Source organism: Zeus faber (genome assembly GCF_960531495.2).
Source record: "Zeus faber genome assembly, chromosome: 16".
In the NCBI taxonomy this organism is placed as follows: domain Eukaryota; kingdom Metazoa; phylum Chordata; class Actinopteri; order Zeiformes; family Zeidae; genus Zeus; species Zeus faber.
This window is the reverse complement of record NC_137202.1, coordinates 293,028-315,210: the sequence shown is the minus strand read 5'-3', so window position 1 is coordinate 315,210 and position 22,183 is coordinate 293,028. Positions and strand designations below refer to the sequence as shown.

Below are 22,183 nucleotides of genomic sequence, written 5' to 3'. Positions count from 1 at the left end.
GCAGCACGCTGTCGTAGGCAAATGCACCGCGACACAGTCCGCAGCCTGGTGGTTGTCAGCCGGCGTACCTCGACTCCAGCTCGCGGATGGTTCCAGACAGGGGCACGGTGCTGATTGTTTCGTTTAATAAGGACATTAAGTCAAATAAAGTGCATTTAAACAAACTGTTTAGATGTATTTTATTTATGTTTGTATGGATGTATTTTATTTATACCCTATATACTGTATAGTCGGGGGCGGAATTCCGATTTTATTCTGGAAACACAGGGGTACTTTTTTTTTTTGTGTGACCCTAATACTTGCACAATCTTTGCAAAGAAATCAGACCTATATCCAATTACGGACCACATATAAAAGTGGCCCAAATCCGAATTGAAAAGACCTTTTGAAAGACACCTTGAAAGATCAGATCCCACACTGTCACGGATTTGGGACACTTTTGCCTGCAGTTTGAACGTAGCCTTGGACACATTTCCTTCCCCTTCTGATGTTTGGTTTGAACATCAACTGAACCTCTTGACCATGATGCTGCCACATGATTGGCTGATTAGATATTTGCTTTGAAGAGCAGGTACAGATCACTAACTGACTAACCAACAGTTGTACCTAATAAAGTGGACACTGAGGGGTGAATTCACAAAAGGATTGCACGGCTTTTGTGGCCGCCAAAGCGGCATAAATAACAGAAAAAGTAAGCGTGGAATTCACAAAGCACCCGCAAACGGTGAAATGCACCATTAACTGCACTGCCACGCGAATTGCGCCTCGGTGCACTGGTGCAATTTGTGCTTATATAAATTATGTATTATGCATACATTTTGTGCTAAATTGGCCCCTGCCTATACAAATGAGCATCCTTGCAAAAAGCATCCAATTCACAAACACGGGTGCCAATAGCCACATGCAGTTAGAGTGATGCTATTCTGCTGTAGTGACCTGGTGGCAACCAGCACAGGGAAAAAAGGCAATAAAAGGCAGCACTGCACTTCGTCTTCAGAGAGCTGGTGCAATTGAAGCCCATTTATAAGGGGCGTCAACCCTGGACTGCTGACCCTGAAGTGCAAGGGGCAAGGGGCACTGTAACCTCGGTGTACATTATATTTGTGTTTGAAACATGGACTGTTATTGAAACGTAACCAATAATGTTCAAATTTGTCAGGTAAAATAAATACTTTTCAGGCACTCGACTGAGTTTTACGACAGTGGTGTAAAAGTGCAATTGCATTGCCAAATCCCAAGGTAACAAGTGATGCTTAAAGTTTCATATTTATTTAATAATGATAACTTGTAAAACAGGCAAGTTAAGAGCAGTGGTGTTCATGCGTAATACGCTCCAATGGAGACCCACCCCAATCTCTGCTGACGCACGGATTATTAACTTTGCAGCATGGATAACTGCGATCAGAGGCCACAAAACAAGGGCAAATTGCACTCAGCAGAAAAACTTTATGGCCGTTGTTGCGTTGTCAAATCATTAGCGCAATATCTTTTTTGAATCGGACGCTAAGACAGCGCAGAGAGCAGGCGCAATTGATGCCCAATTCATGGTGCTATTATCAGCTGCAGTCCATTTCTTTGTGAATTTGTCCCTGAGAGTGTAACAAACCTCTAACCTTCACTGTCCACCCAATCAGAAGGTTTCTTCTGGTCAAGGTTCTGCTGGTTCCATGTGGTCAGTTCCTCTAAATAGGAAGCTCATTCATTCATTCTGCAGAAGAGAAGAAACTCGGCAAGAACTGAAAACTGGATTGAATCCACCATATTGAAAAGTAGATTGGATTGTGAAGTGTTGGGGCTGATCACGCCAGACAACAAGCCACAGGAATGTCAAACCATCTTTGGAGCCAGAGCTACGCTAGATGATCTAGCAGAGCTAGCAGGTGGCCTCCCGGATCCTCCAAATGTCAACATTGCTTTTTGGAATCTAGACGGAGTCCGCAGAACATCTGGCTGAAGGCCTGGCGCTGGGTTTAATTACCTGAAATACAGTCCTTCAATGTTCTGCCACGTACGAAAAAAAGTCTGGAAGAGAGAGAGAGTGTGAGGAGGGAAAAAAGTTGCAACAGTACATATCCTGTGTTCGGAGAAGGTCAACACAGTTGTGTCAATAAATATTAATCCATAACCTAATCCCTACATTTCCAAATGTATAAAAAAAATCCCTGAGTAACCGGAGTTCTTGGTTTGGAAAAAAAGGACATTCTCACACGTTTCTGAAAGCCTTGCTGACACTAGAATGTCAAAAAATACAGTTTGGTCAGGTTTTGGGAGCTCTGCTATGACTCTGTGGGGAAATGGAAAGAAATGGGAAGATGTGAACATTAATTCAATTTTCTTCGAATTTTCTTCAGCGTTTGTCAAAGGAAAACCTTATTATTTAAAAATTGGAAGTCTCCAATGATCAGCTCGGTTAAAGCTATTCTCTCAATACTGGATCAATTTGAAAGATTCTGATGCCAATCACTAGGTTACCTCGCAGTGCTAGAAAAAGACATGTCTAAAAACATTTTGATATAATTTTCTAGGCTAAAGCAAATATCTTACTTTTTACTCTACTATCCCTTAACAATTAGGCCAATACAAAACTAGACCATCATCATCCGTTGGGCTCATGGAGACGAACACGAGTGTCCCTCAGGGCTCCATTTCAGGGCCTCTTCTAAACACTGGTGTCCCTCAGGGCTCCACTCTGGGACCTCTTCTAAACCCCACTGTCGATCAGGGCTCAGTCCCGGGGTCTCTCATAAACAATGTTGTCCCTCAGGGCTCTGTCCTGGCTCCTCTGCTCTTTTCCTTGTACACAACTTGAACTTGAACAAAATCCCTTGGTGGTATCTCCTCCTATGGCTTTTCGTATCACTGCTAGGTAGATGACACTTAACTGTCTTTAACCAATAAAAATATAAATCAAGAGAGGTTGATGCATCAAATATAGTATTCTATGATGAAAATATTTCTTGTTGAACAATAACTTTTTAATTGTACTTCAGTAGAATGCTGAATGGAAGACTTTTACCTTTCGAGAGTATACCTTAGCCTGTACATTACAATGCAGCACGAGTACTTTCTCCATCACTGCCAATGGTTATTGACATTTTGAATTATTTGGTTCAAACTTATATATGGAAAGCGGGAAAGTTGCATTTTGAGAGCTACTTCTGGTGAAATGTGTCATTTTGGGTACTAAAGGAGTGAAAGAATGTCAGTCAATGTTTACATTTTTTTTTTTTATTAAAATACACAGCAGGACACCAGAAAATATTTTTCCCCATAAAAATACTATTAACTTTGTAGCCCAAATGAATGAGATGGAAATTGTAGTGTCAGAGACATTGCTTATGACATGTACATTAATAAACATGAATGCCAAATCTGAATTAAGCAATTGTGAATGATGAATTAATAAACACAGTTTCAAAAAATCAGATTCCAACATTAAAACCATTTCCAGTTTCTCTCAAAAGATATGGCAAAATGGAACAATAAGGAGGAGTTTTTGCAGTTAAGTGGTTTAGAATGTTACATTTAAGATTTAAGATGTTGTTCTTATGGACAGGTTGGTCTGATTTAAGAAACAATGACAATGAAAAGTTTTATTAATTTCAGATGCCCACCTGTATGATCAGATTAGCGTTTCCATGGAAACAGTATATTTATATATAAATGTTCACAAAGTCTTCAAAGTTCAACTCTACACAGCTCAGTGAGTACTACATATATATTGAATTTGTAAAATTATATTCAGAAACCAGCATTTGCTCATATTTAAATAGCATATATGCAAAATGACATAACAATTATCTGGTGTGATAAATATAATCCAGTGCAGTTTTCAGACTAATGCAGCCGTAACCAACAGGGATTATATGCCGATGGACAGGAAGGATAAAAGTGCTAAAATAAATTAAATAGTGAAACTCGTATATACACAATACTGTACATCACACCCACAGTATAGAAATAGATGATAAATAAGCATTGTTTCGGGGGCTAGTGGCAGCCGCAAGAGCGCACCACCATGTTCCTGTACTTCTTCAGGATGACGTTGGAGCTGTCGTCGAAGTAAAGCACAGAGATGGCATTGAGCTTGGTGGGAGCACAGCACGGCTTGGGAACGTTGTCCGGGAACATCAGGTGGACCTGGAAGGTGAGAACAAACGTGGGATTAGATTGGAAACACCAGCGGTGAGAGGTTTGAACAAGTCACAAACTGTTTATCGAGATATGTTAATTTCCATATACAAGGAATGTTGTCAGGATTGGTGCTTTGCTGTACAGATAATTAGCATTAAAGAAGATTAACAGTCTCAAATTTAAAAAATAAATAAATATCCCACAGAAATTGGTAAATAAAATGTAAAAATAAATAAAAAAGCACAATATATAAAAATAGATAAACATACAATAATTGGCTAATGAAGAAATTGTGAAACAGACAAATTAAAAACAGAAATACATATGCAAAAATTGGCAATATATAAACACCGATCAGCCACAACATTAAAACCACTGACAGGTAAAGTGAATAACATTGATCATCTGGTTCCAATGGCACCTGTCAAGGGGTGGGATATATTAGGCAGCAAGTGAACAGTCAGTTCTTGAAGTTGATGTGTAGGAAGAAGTGACCTTGACAAGGGCCTTGTTGTCCTTGTCCTTCCTTGGACCACTTTCGGTAGGTACTAACTTGAACTTGAACACCCCACAAGACCTGTCGTTTTGGAGATGCTCTGACCCAGTCGTCTAGTGTCATAATTTGGCTCTTGTCAAAGTCGCTCAGATCCTTACGCTTGCCCATTTTTCCTGCTTCCAACACAGAGTTCAGGAACTGACTGTTCACTTGCTGCCTAATATATCCCACCCCTTGACAGATGTCATTGGAACGAGATATAGCTGCTCATATATATAATGTATATATACAGAGTAGGTATATACACTACTCACAAAAAGTTAGGGATATTTGGCTTTCGGGTGAAATTTCAGGATGAACCTAAAATGCACTATAACCTTTACAGGTGAACTTAATTTGAACTTCTCTAAACTTTTGAGTGCACATGTCCAACTGTTCAATGTTTCAGTACTTTTCGCACAACTGGCTGTTCTCTAACAAGGAGCTGAACGGCAAAATTCACAACAGTGTTTGATCCATGAATCGACCAATACATTTCCTGGTTCAATTAGAATTGGTATTTAAACAGTCCTCTTCATCATGCGCTATGCATCAGCCACTGTTATCACCAGACGAGCCTTTGGTGGTGGTGGTGTTACAGTGTGGACAGGTGTGTCTAGTCAATACAGAACTGCCCTACACTTTGTGAATGGTACAGTGACAAGCCCATACTACCTGAATAACATCATTAATCCAGTCATTGTGCCCCTGCATGAACAACACAGGCCTAAGTTCATCTTCATGGACAACAAGGCTCCAGCTCATCGAGTTGGCATCATTAGGAAACTGCTGCTGGAGACTGGGGTACCTCAAATGTAGTGGCCTGCACTTTCTCCAGACCTAAATCCCATAGAAAATCTATGGGATCAGCTGAGTCACCGTGTAGAGGCTCGTAACTCTGTACCCCAGAACCTCAATGACCTGAGGGCCGCCCTTCAAGAAGAGTGGGGTGCCATGCCTCAGCAGACAATAAATCGACTTGTGAACAGCAAGAGACGTCGTTGTCAAGCTGTAATTGATGCTCAAGGGCACATGACAGGTTATTAAGACATTGACATTTTTTGTTGTGGCTGTTGTTGGCTTTTGTTTCAATAAATTGTTTGAGATGAGGAAATCACCATTGCATGTTTCTACTTAAATGCTCTACTTTCATGATATAATATCACTGTAGCTTGAACATTTTACATTTTCCATAAATTTCACCCAAAAGCCAAATATCCCTAACTATTTGTGAGTAGTGTACATATACACACACATACAAGAACAGCCAGATATACAAAAAATACAAAATGTTTAAAGGCAATATCTGTGGCAGCATGGTCACTAGAAGGGCTGTCGGTGTGAAATTGAAATTAAAATTTATATAGATAATATACTGTACAGGATGAATACAAACACATGTATACAACAATACAGGTTTAACTGTGCTTGTTAGATAAATTATCAAAATAATATTTAGATATGTTTATCTATATTATAGATAAAGACTTTAAAAGTTAAATTCTGACCAAGGTTTGCACGATGGCGTGGTTGGTGGCGTTCATGTGAGCATTGAGAGGGAAGGAACATTCTCCATCACAGTAGAACGCGGCGTAGCCCTCGGGGGCAATGATCCAATCCTTCAGTGAAAGAAACAACATATTGGAATATTTATACATTAAAATGGAAATCCGTGAGATTATTTTGTCAAAAAAAATACCATTCCAATACTGTATTTTACTGGCCTTCTATAAGAAACAGCCAGTCTAGAACATTAATATTTAGATGTTTTATATTGCTTATGTCAGACTTATTATACTTATTGTATTATATATACATATTGATAAGACAGACTTTTAAAGATATATCAGATACATTTAATGAATCATAAATTGTTACTTACTCCCTCACTTTTGACATAGCAAGCTGCGAAAAGTTCAAGCTATTTCATTATGCATTAAAGTGGTAATCCGTGACGTAATTTTGTTACATCCCATATTTGATACTTAATTTATCTGGCTCTTTATATGAAACAGTTAGGTCGCTGGGTCCGCCTTGCAATTTCTTATTAATCGTTACTTATTTAATTAGACCTGTAGTTTAAAAATTATTTTGTTTAATAATCGCATATTTGATACTTTATTTAGTTGTCTCTTTATAAGAACAGCCATCCCGTGTATCTTGTGCCTGCATGTGCTCCTCTATATGTTGTTTTCATTGTTGGTGGCGGGATCCGCCATACACGCAACAAATGGAAGGCGGCCACAGTACATTTTTTAAAGAGGGAATATGAAAAATATGAAAGAAATAAATCCTTTTCACCAGGAAATTAGAAAATAATCTTATGAATAATAGTCAAATGAAATATACTTTTAATAAATAATAACTTAATATTAAAATCTAATTCAGATCTGGGATTTAATTTGAATCAATTTAGAACTTGAAGGGCCAAGGTCATCCCTATGATTAGGCCACGAAACTAAAAGGCTGAATTTTTTTGTCTTTCTGCAATAACTGTTGAATAAATGTTATTCACATATTTATTTATCTTTATATTTAATTTAATTGAATAATATGAAATTGGAACTATTTAGGACATTTTAAAAGGTATATGCTATTTATAATGCCAGTATTGACCTTCTTTCTATGAGTTACGTTAGGTGATTTATTTCTATGTCTATATTTCACAGTGTGTTGGTGTAAAGCTTCTAACTTCTCACTCTTCCACCTTATAAGCCCAGAACAAAGTGTATTCTAGGAAGTGGCCCTGCTCAGGTTCCTCTGGTTTCCAACTCTCTGCTCTAATCTCGAAATCCAGACAGTGTGATGGTTTCCAGACCCACAGATACTACAAAGAGGGTCACTACGGGGAGAGTCGTTTACGCTCCTTGAAGATCATTTCTAATTTCCTCCTTACTCCTTAATCAAAGAAACAGGAACATTCCGGTTGTGTTGGGAAAAATAAAGAGAAGTGAAGCGTCTCTTACCTGCCATCCCAGATCCCGAAAGCTGACGTAGAGCTCGTGCTTCTTGCAGGCCTGCTTCTGTTCACTGGTTTTCAAATCTGGAAAGGAAAGGGAAATAAAATAAATGTGTATTATGCATGTATACAACAATGGGCGTGTATCAATTAAGCATTCTTCCTGCATAAGTTCCTGATGCCCTGTGTGTTTATTACTTCACAATCTTTCCGGCTAGCACCGGCACCAGAAGGGTGGGATATATTAGGCAGTACGTGTACAGTCAGTTCTTGAAGTTGATGTTAGAAGCGGGAAAATGGACAAGCCAAAGGATCTGCCCTTTCACAAGAGCCAAAATGTGATGGCGAGATGACTAGGTCAGAGCATCTCCAAAACGACAGGTCTTGTGGGGTGTTTCCGGTATGCAAAATCCCACCTCGCAACTTACTTAACTTAAAGGATATTGAGCTAAAAAGATCTGCTGCTAACATCCTGGTGCCAGATACCACAAGACACCATCAGAGGTCTTGTGGAGTGCATGCCTTAACGGGTCAGAGCTGTTTTGGCGGCACGAGGGGTCGCTACACAATATTAGTGGTGATTAGTCATGGTTTTAATGTTGTGGTTGAACGGCATATATATATATATACATACACTCAATGAGCACCTTATTAGGAACACTATACTAATACTGGGCGGGGCCTCCCTTTGCTCTCAAAACAGCCTCAGTTCTTCTTGGCATGGATTCCACAAGATGTTGGAAACATTCCTTTGAGATTGTGGTCCATGGTGACATGATTGCATTACGCAATTCCTGCAGATCTGTCAGCTGCACATTCATGCTGCGAATCTCCCACTCTATCACATCCCAAAGGTGTTGTATTGGATTTAGATCCGGTGACTGGGAAGGCCACCGAAGAACATTCAACTCATTGTCATATTCATGAAACCAGTTTGAGATGACTTTTGCTTTGTGACATGGTGCATTATCATGCAGGAAGGAGCCATTAGAAGGGGGTTAATTGTGGCCATGAAGGGTGGCACATGGTCAGCAACAATACTCAAGTTGGCTGTGGCATTCAAGCGATGATTGATTGGTATTAACAGGCCTAAAGTGTGCCAAGAAAAAAAATCCCTACACCATTACACCACTGCCAGAAGGCTGGATTGTTGACACAAGGCAGGTTCGAACATAGATTCATGCTATTGCGCCAAATTCTGACTCGACCATCCTGTGTGCCTCAGCAGAAATTGAGATTCATCAAACCAGGCTACGTTTTTTCAATCTTAAACTGTCCAGTTTTGGTGAGCCTGTTCCTACTACAGCCTCAGCTTTCTGTTCTTGGCTAACAGAAGTAGAACCCGACGGGGTCTTCTGCTGTTTCCATCCGCCTCAAGGTGCAACGTGTTGTCCATTCTGAAATATTTTCCTGCTCACCACAATTGTATGGAGTGATTATCTGAGTTACCAAAGCCTTTCTGTCAGTAAGAACCAGTCCGGTCCTTCTCCGCTGACCTCTCTCATCAACAAGCCGTTTCCGTCCGCAGAACTGCCGCTCACTGGATGTTTTTTTATTTTTCGAGACTGTTGTGCATGAAAATCCCAGGAGATCACAGAAATACTCATACCAGTCTGTCTGGAACCAACAATTAGACCATGGTCAAAAACACTGAGATCACATTTTTTCCCGATTCTGATGGTTGATGTGGACATGAACTGAAGCTGCTGACTGGTATCTGAATGATTTAATGCATTGCACTGCTGCCACACGATGTACAGGTGTTCCTAATAAAGTGCTCAGTATGTGTGTGTGTGTGTGTGTATATATATATATATATATATATATATATATATATATGTACACACACACACACACACACACACACACACACACACAGTTTATATATATACAGAGAGAGAGCTATAAAGTGCATACAGAGTATATAAACACCCTCTGGGAGTCTCTACTCACCGGAAGGGGTTCAGGGAGGGAGACTTTCTGGTATTGGGGTGCAGACATGGCGTGAGCTTTTATATTGGATATTAACAGAAAGGCTCTCAGGCCAAAATGATGAACAACAATAATAACACTAAGTCGGGCAGGAGGAAAGATGGCTTAACTGGCTCGAGGCCGGCTGACGAGCCCCATTTGCCATTCCCTTACCGCATAACAGACAAACATTAAGAAAGCACCCTGCCCGGACTGGACCAATCAGTGCGACTTGTGTGCTAATCCGGCCAATTCGTCTGCAGGTGCAGCTTAACCATGCCCCTTGGTCCACCACACAGCCATATGTGTTTGTTGAACATTTAATTTCAAAACCTGAGCATTAATATGGAGTTGCCTCCCATTCTTTAAGGAAGGCTTTCCACTAGATTTTGGAACATGTCTGCAGGGATTTACTCCATTCAAACACAAGAGCATCTGTGAGGTCAGAGGTCAGGCTCTGACATTGGGACATTCCTGTTCATCTCAAAGGTGTTGAATGGGGTTCATGTCTGGGCTCTGTGCAGGCCAGTCCTTCCACACCAGAGTCAGTAAACCATTCCTCTATGGACCTCATATTGTGTCCTGGTGAAACAGAAAAGGCCCCTCCACAAACTGCTGCCACAAAGTTGGAAGTACACACAAACATAACATCACAATTCTCTAGAATGTCATTGTTTGCTCTCGCATTAAGATTTCCCTTCACTGAAAAGAAGGGGCCAAACCATGGAAAACAGCCTCCACCACCAGACTTTACAGTTGGAACTCTGCGTTCAGGCAGGAAGCTTTCTCCTGGATCCGCCAAACCCAGATTGGTCCATCAGATGCCAGATGGTGAAGCGTGAGCCATCGTTCCAGACAACACGTTTCCCCTGCTCCAGAGTTCGATGTCCGACTGCTTTACACCACTCTGGCCAAGGCTTGGCATTGCGCATGGCGATCTTTATGATCTTAAGGACTTAGAAACCGAGTTTATGAACCTCACAACGAACAGTTCTTGCACTGACGTCGTTTCCAGAGGCTGTTTGGAACTCGTCAGGGAGTGCTGCAAGGCGTCAGCACTCTGGTTGTTGTGTGAGCTGATGTAGCGGAACGCTTCCTAGTTGAGCTGTAGCTCCTAGACCATAATTTGTTGGGAAGGTGGCATCCTATGACAGTGCCACATTGAAAGTCACTAAGCTCTAAATGATAAGTACAGACACATCCATGACAAAAAAATAAATGACTCTATACTGGTGAAGTGACAGGACTAGCGTCACCCACCTCCACCTTTAGCCGCTCTGGATGTCTCCATGTGTCCAGTGGACTTGTTGCGGTTCTGGTTCTTCCTCTTCCCTCCGGCGGCCCTCACCGAGCGCAGCAGCACCTCGCTGGCCTTGAAGAAGGCCACCAGGAAGGGCTGCTTGGCCTGTGGCCCCGAGCGGCCCACCAGCCCCGCAGACTTCAGGTGGATGCCCTGGCCTAGAAACAGAAAAACAAAAGTTTATTCAGATTTTTCTTTTATATAAACTACATCCATACCGCACATACAGAAAGTTTAAACACGTAATTAAAACACAAACGTTTTGGTTTACAGCAGTGATGGCTGTTACCACTGTACGCCACCTTTCATTAGTAACTCTGCAATACTGTAACTGGTACTGTAGACTAAGTGTCACCTGCCATCTATCTGTCTGTATGTCTGTCTGTCTATCTATCAATCCATCTGTAGAAATCCATGCCAAGCTGCAGACCCATGTTAAGACCCATGTTGTGCTGGGGGTTCATCAGCTACCGTCCATCCATTCATCCTTTCATCCATCCATCCATCTCTAAAAATTGTCAGAATATAGGTGTCTCCTTTCCCTACCGTCCATGGTCTCCACGCTGAGCTGCAGCCCCATATTGTGCTGGGGGTTCATCAGCCACTGGTTACTGGTGGCGGTGACGTCGAACACCATCCAGCCGCCATCTGAGGCCTGCAGCCTCCGGGAGTCCAGTAGGAAGGTCTCTGCATCGCTGGATGTGAAATAAAATTAAACTAAACTAAGGGTGATGTCGACTGACCACGTAACTTCCATTGTTTATCATTCGTTTTTTTTGTGATAAATTTTTATTATATATTGTTAATGTCTTTGATTATTATATATTAAAAAATGTTCTATCTTCTCATTAATTTCTATTCCATTTTCTTTTTTCCAAATTTGTCACCCACCGTAGATTTAAGGTACATTTGGTGGCTTTTGACTTTTTTTTTTGCATCATTTGAAAGTGAAGAATCAGAGCTTCCACACAAGTTGTCACTTGTGCAAATCAAGAAAATGTTTTTAAAGCTATGACTTGTTAATGACAAGGGTGTGGCAACCTGTCTTTCTGAGATAATCACCTTCAAAGTTTTCCCCCACACTTGGCTTCATTCAGCCAGCTCCCAGAATGCAAATGAGTTGGCAGACCAACAGAGCCGCATGGCTGCTTGTCACATGGTGACTTGACACCCTGCTGAATGGGGAAATCTCTGCATTGTTCTTGTGTTTTGAGGGAATGTTGAACAGCGTCATTGACGCAACATCTTTTGTTTTAAAAAAAGCTTTTATTTAACAGTAAGAATAAACATATTTTTTAAAAGTGGAATTACTTAGAAGTTTAAAAGCGCGGACAACACAACAAAATGTATACCACTTTCCAAATTATTATGCAAATTGGATTTAAGCGTCATAAACATTAAAATTTTTATTTTTCAATTAAACTCATGGATGGTATTGTGTTTTAGGGCTCTTTGGATCACTGAAATGAGTGAGCCCAAATAAAGGAAAACTACTTAAGAGGAATGTTCCACATTATTAAGTAGGCCACAGGTTTCAAGCTATATGGGAAAGAAAAAAGTTCTCTCTGCTGCCTAAAAGCGTCAAATAGTGCAATGCCTTGGACAAGGTATGAAAACATACTATATTTCACGAAAACTTAAGCGTGATCATCAGACTGTGAAGAGATTTGTGGCTGATTCAGAGCACAGACGGGTTGCAGTGGGCCCAGTAATACATGAAGACTAATTTTCAAACAGTCTTGTTTACTGATGAGTGCCGTGCAACCCTGGATGGTCCAGATGGATGGAGTAGTATATGGTTGGTGGATGGTGCCCCACCATGTCCCAACAAGGCTGCGACGTCAGCAAGGAGGTGGCGGAGTCCTGTTTTGGGCTGGAATCATGGGGAAAGGGCTGGTAGGCCCTTTAGGGTCCTTGAAGGTGTGAAAATGACCTCGGAAAAGTATAAAGAGTTTCTGACTGACTACTTTCTTCCATGGTACAAAAAGAAGAACCGTGCCTTCCATAGCAAAATCATCTTCATGCATAACAATCCACCATCTCATGCTGCAAAGAATACCTCTGTGTCATTGGCTGTTATGGGCATTAAATGAGAGAAACTCATGGTGTGGCCCCTATTCTCCCCTGACCTCAACCTATTACATTTCACTGCATATATGTATGAAAGTATGTATATGTATGTGACGAATAAACCTCTTGAACCTTGAACCCTATTGAGAACCTTTGGAGCACCCTCAAGCAAAAGACCTATGAGGGTGGGAGGCAGTTTGCATCAAAACAGCAGCTCTGGGAGGCTATTCTGACATCCTGCAAAGAAATTCAAGCAGAAACTCTCCAAAAACTCACAAGTTCAATGGATGCAAGAATTGTGAAGGTGATATCAAAGATGGGGTCCTATGTTACTAACTGTAACTTGGCCTGTTAAGATGCTTTTGATTGAAATAGCTTTTGACTTCAGTAAATATGACATCCTAAGCTGCAAATTCAACAAATGACCATTTTCAGTTCTTTACAACCTATAAAATGTTTTGAAACACTGTTAATTTGGAACAGTGCATTTTGAGTTTTTTGAAAAAAAATGTAAAAAAAAAAAAAATAGTGTTATCATTGGGAGGTTTGTTCAATAACATTTAAATTATACCCTAACAGTTGATGACTTGAAAATTATACTGACTGTCATTTGCATCGACTTTTTAGGAAAATCAGAGAAAAATGTAATTTGCATAATCATTTGGAACGCGTGTGTTTGTTTGCTCCTGGCAATTTTAGAAATGCGCGAGATAGTAGCTTTTGCTGCGGTGGGTTACATTTTATCATAAATACTTTGTTATTTTTTTCCTCTTTTTGATTTGAACTGCTATGATGATTTCCTTCCAGAGATAAATAAAGAATCTTTCTATCCATCTATTGCATATCGGCAGATTTTTATTGTTATTTTGTTATTAGGTTAGGTTTATTGATTTATCTTGTTTATTGTAATTTTTTAGGTGTATTCTATCTATCTATCTATCTGTATACTTCTAAGGGCATTAAACAAATAGAACTTTCGCTTACAGAAAACGATAATTTTAACAAGTAAGCACTGATTTAAAATCCATATTCTCCTTTTAAAGCCCCCCCCAGCTCTGGGGGTCCGTATCTCTTCCTCCATCTCCTCAACACATTAAGTTCTAAGTGGACCCCTGTGTATTCAGATATGTCAGGGCCAGAACTTCCAGAATATTTTTCAAGGAGGAGTACAGGTGGTGAACTCCACCACCCCCACCCCACCCCCCAAGAGCTCCAGCCTGGCAGCCGGCATGGGGTGGTGAGTGATGGATGGTCCAGGTTAGAGAAGAGGTCATCTGGTGCTCATCTGGCTAATGGACTCGGACTATTTTAGGAAGGAGCGTCTGGAGATAAGAGGTGTTATCAGCTACAGACGAGTGGAAACAATGGTGAGTAAAGATACTGAAGCATTATTATTATTATTATTATTATTGTTATTAATATTATTAATAATAATAATAATAATAATAATAATAATAATAATAATAATAATAATATTGTTATTATTATTATTAACTATATTATTATGGCCTTCTAAAAGTTAGTGATACAAGACTCGTGAACGATATGTTCCTAGCGAACAAATCTTTTAAATGACTTGAGTCTGCCGTCACTCCGACGAAAGAGTGAATCTTCATCTCTCAATCTGAAACTAATTGCTTAACTAAATTAAAGTCCAAGGAAAATAATTCATATTAAATGAGACTGATTCATGCTTTGCATTCCAGAAAAATAAATCTTTTTCACAGAATTAAATAATTCCTGTGAGAATTCCATTCTCAACTCAGTGCCAAACCGACTCTTCTTCTCATTCATTGTTGAGGAAGTCCTCCCTCGCTCACCGTGAGTTACACTAACTGAACCAAACGACCCAAGAAGAGTCGCACAAATCAAACAATTTGTTTTACTGAGTGACTCCTCAAGAACCGAATCTCAAAATTTAGTTAAACCTTTCATCACTACGAATAGTTCTGACTTTCAGAGTCAAGCTTGTTCTGATGAACACAGAGCAGCTGTTCTGCTGGAACTGATGAATAAACGGAGCCTTGTAATTTTGATCTTGCAACATAAGAGCCAGTTTCCATTATTTATGTATTTTATGGGAAATTTGAAACGTTTTCACGGTCACCTGGCGAGCTTTCACGGCAGAACAGTGGTTGGAACACACTGTTTTTTTTATTTAAACAAAAGTCACTTAAACCCTCAAAAATGTTGGATGTTCATGTCTAAACTAGTTTCAGTGAGTTAGTGTTAGTTAGTTAGTTAGGATGAAGTGTGTTAAAATTACAGTTAACCGTGCTTCCCATACCGCGTCGCACATGGTAATTTAACCCCCCGCCCCCGTGCCCCCTCACCATTTTTAACTGCCCCCTCAGTCACTAGTTCCTAGAGTTACTATTTCCCCTCAGTCACTAATTCCTGGAGCAGGGCTTTGATGGCAGGGATACTCCACAACACACTGGGTAAACTGAAAATAGTCATATTGTCCGTATGCAGTCACTTCAGACATTGAGTTGAGATAATTAAAATCTAAGAGAGTTTTGCCATGTACTGAACCTACCCTGTGCATAGATAAATCAAACGAAGAATCGCTTTGTGATAAATAAGCCAAATTTATTTGGCTTTTTTTTTGTATATTTGGCTATTTGGGGTTTTTATTTGGCAATTTTTTGTATGTATGTATCCCAAACCAGGGAGAGCACATTGCTCCTTACCTGTTGCCGTGCTCCTTGATGACCTGGTGGATGGTCACCTTCAGGGTGATGTTGTCATAGCGGGCGTGGCTGTGATCCTTGAAGATGCGGAACTCTGCTGCAGTGACAGCCTCGCCATCCGGGATCTGCGTCAGGTCGAAGCGAAACTCCTTGTAGTGCCGCCGCTGGTGAGAGAAATCTTTATCTCTCTCCACTGGAAACAGGAAAGGAAAGGCGGCTTATTTTGAGAGAAACATTTTTCTAATCATAAAATATGACTTCATCTGCTGCCGCTGCGCGTAGAAAGATGAATGATATCTTCTCTTACGTTCCAGCTCCAGTGTAAACATTTAGACGAGCTACAAAAGCACTTTCCAGAGCATTAAATCAGAGAGGGGCAGCGGCGAGCGGCCCCGCACAGGAGCTGCTTTCTGCTGCATGATGAATGGGCTGTCAGCTTAGAAAAACAGCCAAATTTCAATTACACACTTTGCTGAGGAGAGGAGATCTGTGGAATTCAGCATCATGTGAACAAAGACAACTCTGACCTCATTCCTGACCTGGTTCTGACCCGGTGTCTACACAATGTACTGCTGTTTAAGGCCACACTGATAGTTTTATGTTTTACTTCAAATGTATGTTTTCAATCTTCAATCCCTTTTCTCCAAGCAATGCCATCACAACACTTCCCAATTAAACCCATCTTTCTTCTCTATCGGAGGGGCAACCTAGAGGGCACCTTAGAACGTTTTCTCGATCGTAGGGGAACTCTAGAGGGCATGTTACACTGTTTTATCTATCATAGGGGCACTCTAGATCAGGGGTGGGCAAACTTTTTGGCTCAAGGGCCACATTTCATTTTTAAAACTGACCATTAGTAGATTACGTGAAATATGAGCAGGCGAAAAAATTAAAATATATGTGAAATCTATTTCCTCTTATCCCATTTTTTAATTAATGAATTCATTTTTAAATAAAAAATACAACAACTTACCATTGATGGATTTAATGAGAACAGTGTTGCTGGTCACCCTTTTTTGCCAGCGCATCAAAATCTGGTGCCATTTTCGTTGCGGAAATTCGTAGGACAGCGCTCAGGTGTTCATCAGTAAGCTGGGCTCTGTGGCGTGTTTTGTTTAGGTTCATCACACTGAATGTCTGTTCACACACATATGTAGAGCCAAATAACACCAGCATCTTCCTTGCCAACTGTAGGATGTCAAAGTCAATTTTACCTTGAAGGCTTTCACGTTTGAATACATGAATACCTGTGTGTCGTATACAAACTGATCTTTCCCTCGTACCTTCACGTTCAGCTCATTCATGTGTGCCAGTATGTCCACAGCGAACACCAAATCAGTGGCAACGGTTTCTTGGCAAATCAGACACACAGCCTTTGATCGTAATTCAGTAAAAAAATATTTTGCAATCCAATCTTTGTTGAAAACCCGACACTCGCTGTCAATTTTGCACTTTTTTTGTCCGCTCATTTTGTTATGGGTGATGCATCTTGACATCAGAGAAGGCCCGGCAATGCACCATCTGGTGGTACCATTAAGTATTACAGGAAAATAACAGTAAAATTAATACTACAAATTTAAATATATAATAGGATTGTTGTTAATGAAAATGCCTCGCGGGCCGGATTAAACAACGTCGTAGTTTTCCTACCGCTGCTCTAGATGGTACTTTATAAGGTTTTCTCTATCATAGGGGCACTCCAGAGGGCACTTTATACTGTTTTCTCTATCGCAGGAGCAGGCCCTGCTCCAGGAATTAGTGACTGAGGGGCCATTTAAAAAATGGCGAGGGGACACGGCGGTGGGGTGGGTGGTTAAGTAACCATGTGTGAGGCGGTACAGGAAGCATGGTTAACTGTAATTTAAATAAACATTCCAAATAGTAATTACAAAGAAAATAAACTACTCTGAGGCAAATGTGTCTTTCCTTATCTGTCCATTTTTCACACTGTTGTTGATACCGTTACAATGCAAGTCGTGTGCATGTGTGCTAGCGCTCGCAAAACGAATATGCGCAGGGCTCCTCTACATCCCTGTGTGTGGATCTCATAGGCGCTCGTGGATTTTCTCACTGATATGCCACCATAAGATCGCTGAAATAATTCCAGCCCACCTTCTCACAGACCGGTGGCCTACACTAACAACTTAACAGAATGATTTTAGAAACGCCAATTGACTTGCTTTTAACAAATTTCATTTGTTTATACAATGAAGAATTGTCAAGTATCACTTCCATGAGGCTGTTCTCAGCAGACCGATCACAGGCAATGAACTTTTCTGCAATGTTGAATCCAATGATGCAATGCTTTGGTAGGTCTAAAATGACATCAATCACAAATAAAAAATATTTAATTCCATTTATTTAATATAAACAATTATATCTTCAATTGAATCTTGCAGCAGGAGCAATTTTGTTCCTTGCTATAAATATTTTATTTAAAATATAATTGCTTATAACATTTAAACAGATGAGGGTGGACCTGCCACCAGCGGGCAAGGAGTCCAGGGCCTGCACAGGGCCACTTGAGAGGGGACTTATTAATGGTTTCTCTATCCTAGGGGCACTCTAGAGGGCAATTTACACTGTTTTCTCTTCCATGACGCTATTTTTAATACGCCATTGTTGTACACCCACAGACATTATAGCCTCCATACTAACGCTTAGTATGGAGTGTTTTTATTTGGCTATATTCTTTTAATATGTGGTCGGTTCAGGATATTTATTTTTATATTTTTTGTTTATTTTGCTATTTTTGCTTTTTATTTGGCTATTTTTGGAATATTTGGCAATTTTTGTTTCATTATTTGCCATTTTTTGTGAAATCACATTTCATGGATGAAAGTTGTTCCTGTCATTATATTATCAATGATATTTTCTGTTGCTATAAACATGGAGGTGCTGGTTTGGGACGTCAGCCTGATAGTTTGTAAGGAGGAAAAGCGAGCAAGTACTTAACACAGCCAGAGGTCAGAGGTCACCACGGGTTCCATTATTCTAAGCACCAGCGCTAATCTGAAGCAGGAGTGGAATCCAGAGCGTCAGGAATCCAGAATTTAGGTGGAACAGATTAGAAAAATACGTCCATTTGTGCATATTCGTTAATGATGCATTTCTATTCATACAAATACACAGCATCAATAAATAAATCACCTTTTGTGCAGCTATACAGTTTTTAATCAACTTTTTTTTCCGCATTAATTAATGGATTTTTTTATTTTTATTTTGATCTTTTCTTTGTATATTTGCCTATGCTTTGCCTATTTTGTATATGTGGCTTTTTGTGCTATTTTTTGTATACTGTATCTGGACAGTTTTTCATCTGGCAATATTTTATGTATTTAGTTTTTTTGCTTTTAATAAGGCTGTTTTTTTTTGCTATATTTGACTATATCAGTATTTTTCTTTTAATTTGGCTATTTTAGTATATTTGGCTATTTGAGTGCTTCGCTCATTTATACTAATTGTCCGTACAGCAACGCACCAGTCTTTACCAAGACAAATTCCTTGTATATGAAAATGTACTTGGCCGAAAATACAGGTTCTCATTCGTATTCTGATTAATTTCAAAGCGCTTTATTAAAAGCTATAATATATGGATGAAACATCCTCATAGAGATGATAGAGGAGGTCAGCGGTTTCTATTTAACTGTGTTGTAATAGAGACAGAGGGCCATTCAATGCTTCAATGGCTTTTAGTGTTGCCGGTTCCACAACCGCCGGTTCCACTGGTGCTGAGTGGAACCAGATGGAGTCGGGCCAAGGTGGAGGATTACACCTCCACCCACATCAACACACATTCACTGCTACATGTATCAATGTCTGCTTCATGGAACTCACTTTTCAGCTATTTTTCTGAGAATACACACATATATTCTGTAAATACATTATATATATATGTTTTACTTTACTTTTATTGATGTAATTATTATTATTATTATCTTTTATTTTATACATTTTTTTCAGACAGCTAATGCTAATCATGTAGAAAAGCACCAGTCCTCACTGTGACAAATTCCTCCTCAAATTCCCCTATATGTAAATATACCTGGCAGAATAAAAAAACTCATTCTCATATCTATCTATCTATCTATCTATCTATCTATCTATCTATATATATATATATATATATATATATATATATATATATATATATATTAGTGTTAGGGCTGTTATGGCGATATATAGCTATAATATTGATAATGCTACATGGTATCATTGTGATATAGTTAAATGTTGTCTTTAAGGAGCAATACAGCTAAGTAATGGCGTTTTCTAAACTTCATAGACTGTTGAATATCCATATTACTAAATAAATACAAATATTTATCTTGGATAAATACCTTATGACAGCATGGAAATATTAGTAATTTCAGAAATATAGTCAAATTATTGATATTGAGTTATTTGTCCATATCAAACCCAGCCCTATGTGGTGTTATTTGCATTTTTTTTTATGTCTTTATTTGCGAGTGTACAACGATGCATCAAACGCCATTTTTCAAGTTTCAAGTACCCTCTAACTCTTATTTGAATGTAATGGATACCAGATGCTGTAAATGAAATAAACTGGCTCCTGTTGGAGGCCGTGCAGCACACAGGCTTCATTCAGAAACATCCATACCCATTTTATCAACAGGAAATAATTGGGAGCAATTTTCTCAAGGTCAGACGGTAGATCTGATAACTGGGGTCAAAGGTCACAGTGCTACTGGAGAAACCCAATCACCCCGCAATTCCACCACTTTTTACTACAACAACAAAACATCACGGCATGAAGGGCGAGTAAGTATTTTACAAGTTATGTACTTCTAAAAATGAGGTACTGAGGGCGATAACGGAGATTAAAACAAGTTAGGTTTAAAAGTAGAAGGAAGACAAAGTGTATAGTACGACTATAGTTTGGGTCGGAATTTGAGTGAAAGAATAAAAAAGCATTAAACTTTATATTCCCTGCCTCAAAATAAATGCATTTAATTTAACATGCTTATCCAGTGTATAACATTATAATGTGTAGACGTAATTAATTTCTGCAGATGATTTGCACAATAATTAAATACAAATAAAATAACTTTCTGGACAAAACTGAGTCTAAATGAATGTTAGAACAGCATCAATAGGTAGAACTTGAGAGGCTGTTGGAGAGTTTTAACACAACAGGTCAAACACGAGTTAACAGGCTCCAGTGTCTCTAAAATGTTATTGGGCATGTTATTCCCGAAGCATTGGGGAATAATCGGGGAAGAATTGTTGGTTTGAATAAAATCATACCAACTACAACAATTTGTGAGGTGTTCCAATTTTAATAATTAATTATCAAATATTATAAGATGTAATATTATGACATATTAAATCTGCTAGTTCCAAGTCTGATGATATAAGTTAAGTCAAAAATTAAACCAAGGCAATAACACTTTATCCATGTCACCGGGTATTTCATATGATAACATATATAGCCTGGATGAAACGGATCATTTACATCCACTCACCCAGGTTGACGAAGCTCATCACCATGTCCGCGTCGTTGAGGAAGGCGGTGTCCCGGGCAGTGCTCAGCGGGGCGGCGCTCAGCGGTGCGCTGTGGCCTCTCAACGGGTCGGCGCGGAAGTGAGCCACCCCGGGAGCGCCGTGGAGCGCCCCGCGGCGCCCGTGCGGCGCCCTCCTCTGCAGCTCCTGCTCCTCCTCCGCGGACATGGCGTTGTACAGGTCCAGCATGAAGAGCGGCGCGGAGGAGGCCTGCTGGCCGGGGGAGAAGGGTCGCGGCCGGTGCGGCAGCCCCAGGATGGACAGGATCTCGCGCTGGATCTCGCGGCGCTCGTAGCCACGCAACCTCCGGTAGATGAAGCTCGAGTGCACGTGGTTATCGGCGCCGCACAGGAAGCCCGCGCAGCTCCAGAGGAGCGCGAGCAGGGCACAGCGCGGCGCGGCCCAGCGGCGCGGCGGGGTGCGGCGGGGCGGCGATGCGGCCCAGCGGCGCGGCGGGGTGCGGCGGGGCGGCGATGCGGCGTAGCAGCGCGGCGGGGCGCAGCAGCGCGCCTGGCCCGGCATTGCGGTGGTGGTGTGTGCGTGTGTGTGTGTGGGGGGGGGGGGTCGGGGTTAGGGTTAGGGTTAGGGTTAGGAGGGGGCGACTACATGGCGCTGGATGAAAATCCAAAACAAATCCCCATCATTTACTTCCCATCGCGACTTCGACTTGTAAAATTGATCCTCAACGGGTGTTCGCCTCCGTCCGAAACTTCACCCAAACGTCTCCTCTTTATTGGGTTTATTCCGCCGCGGCGAGAGGACGCGCGGCACCGCCCACAGCGTCGGGGTTTCCCGGTTCCGGATCCTTCATTAAAATACAAAAAAATAAAAGAAGTTGAACAACCTGGTGCAACAGCAACAGGGTGGGGTGATGGAGGTGTCTCTCCGAGTCCTTCCCACTCAGTTTGACCTTTTTTTACTTTTCCTTTTCCTCCACCTCTCTCCCATTTCCCTTTTCCTCTCCCTCTCTACCATGTTCTTTTTTCCTCCCCATCTCC

General features: G+C 40.6%; 1 protein-coding gene across 1 annotated transcript; it reads right to left on the bottom strand.

Moving 5' to 3' along the window:
* Positions 1–3,270: 3,270 nt before the first annotated feature.
* Positions 3,271–21,707, bottom strand: bmp5 (bone morphogenetic protein 5; the record flags this gene model as incomplete). Its single annotated transcript, XM_080016957.1, has 7 exons — positions 3,271–4,140; positions 6,178–6,288; positions 7,636–7,712; positions 10,860–11,057; positions 11,446–11,594; positions 15,663–15,855; positions 21,149–21,707. 7 exons carry the CDS (start codon positions 21,705–21,707, stop codon positions 3,991–3,993), a joined length of 1,437 nt encoding a protein of 478 aa, XP_079873083.1. The 3' UTR covers positions 3,271–3,990.
* Between the last annotated feature and the right edge of the window lie 476 nt (positions 21,708–22,183).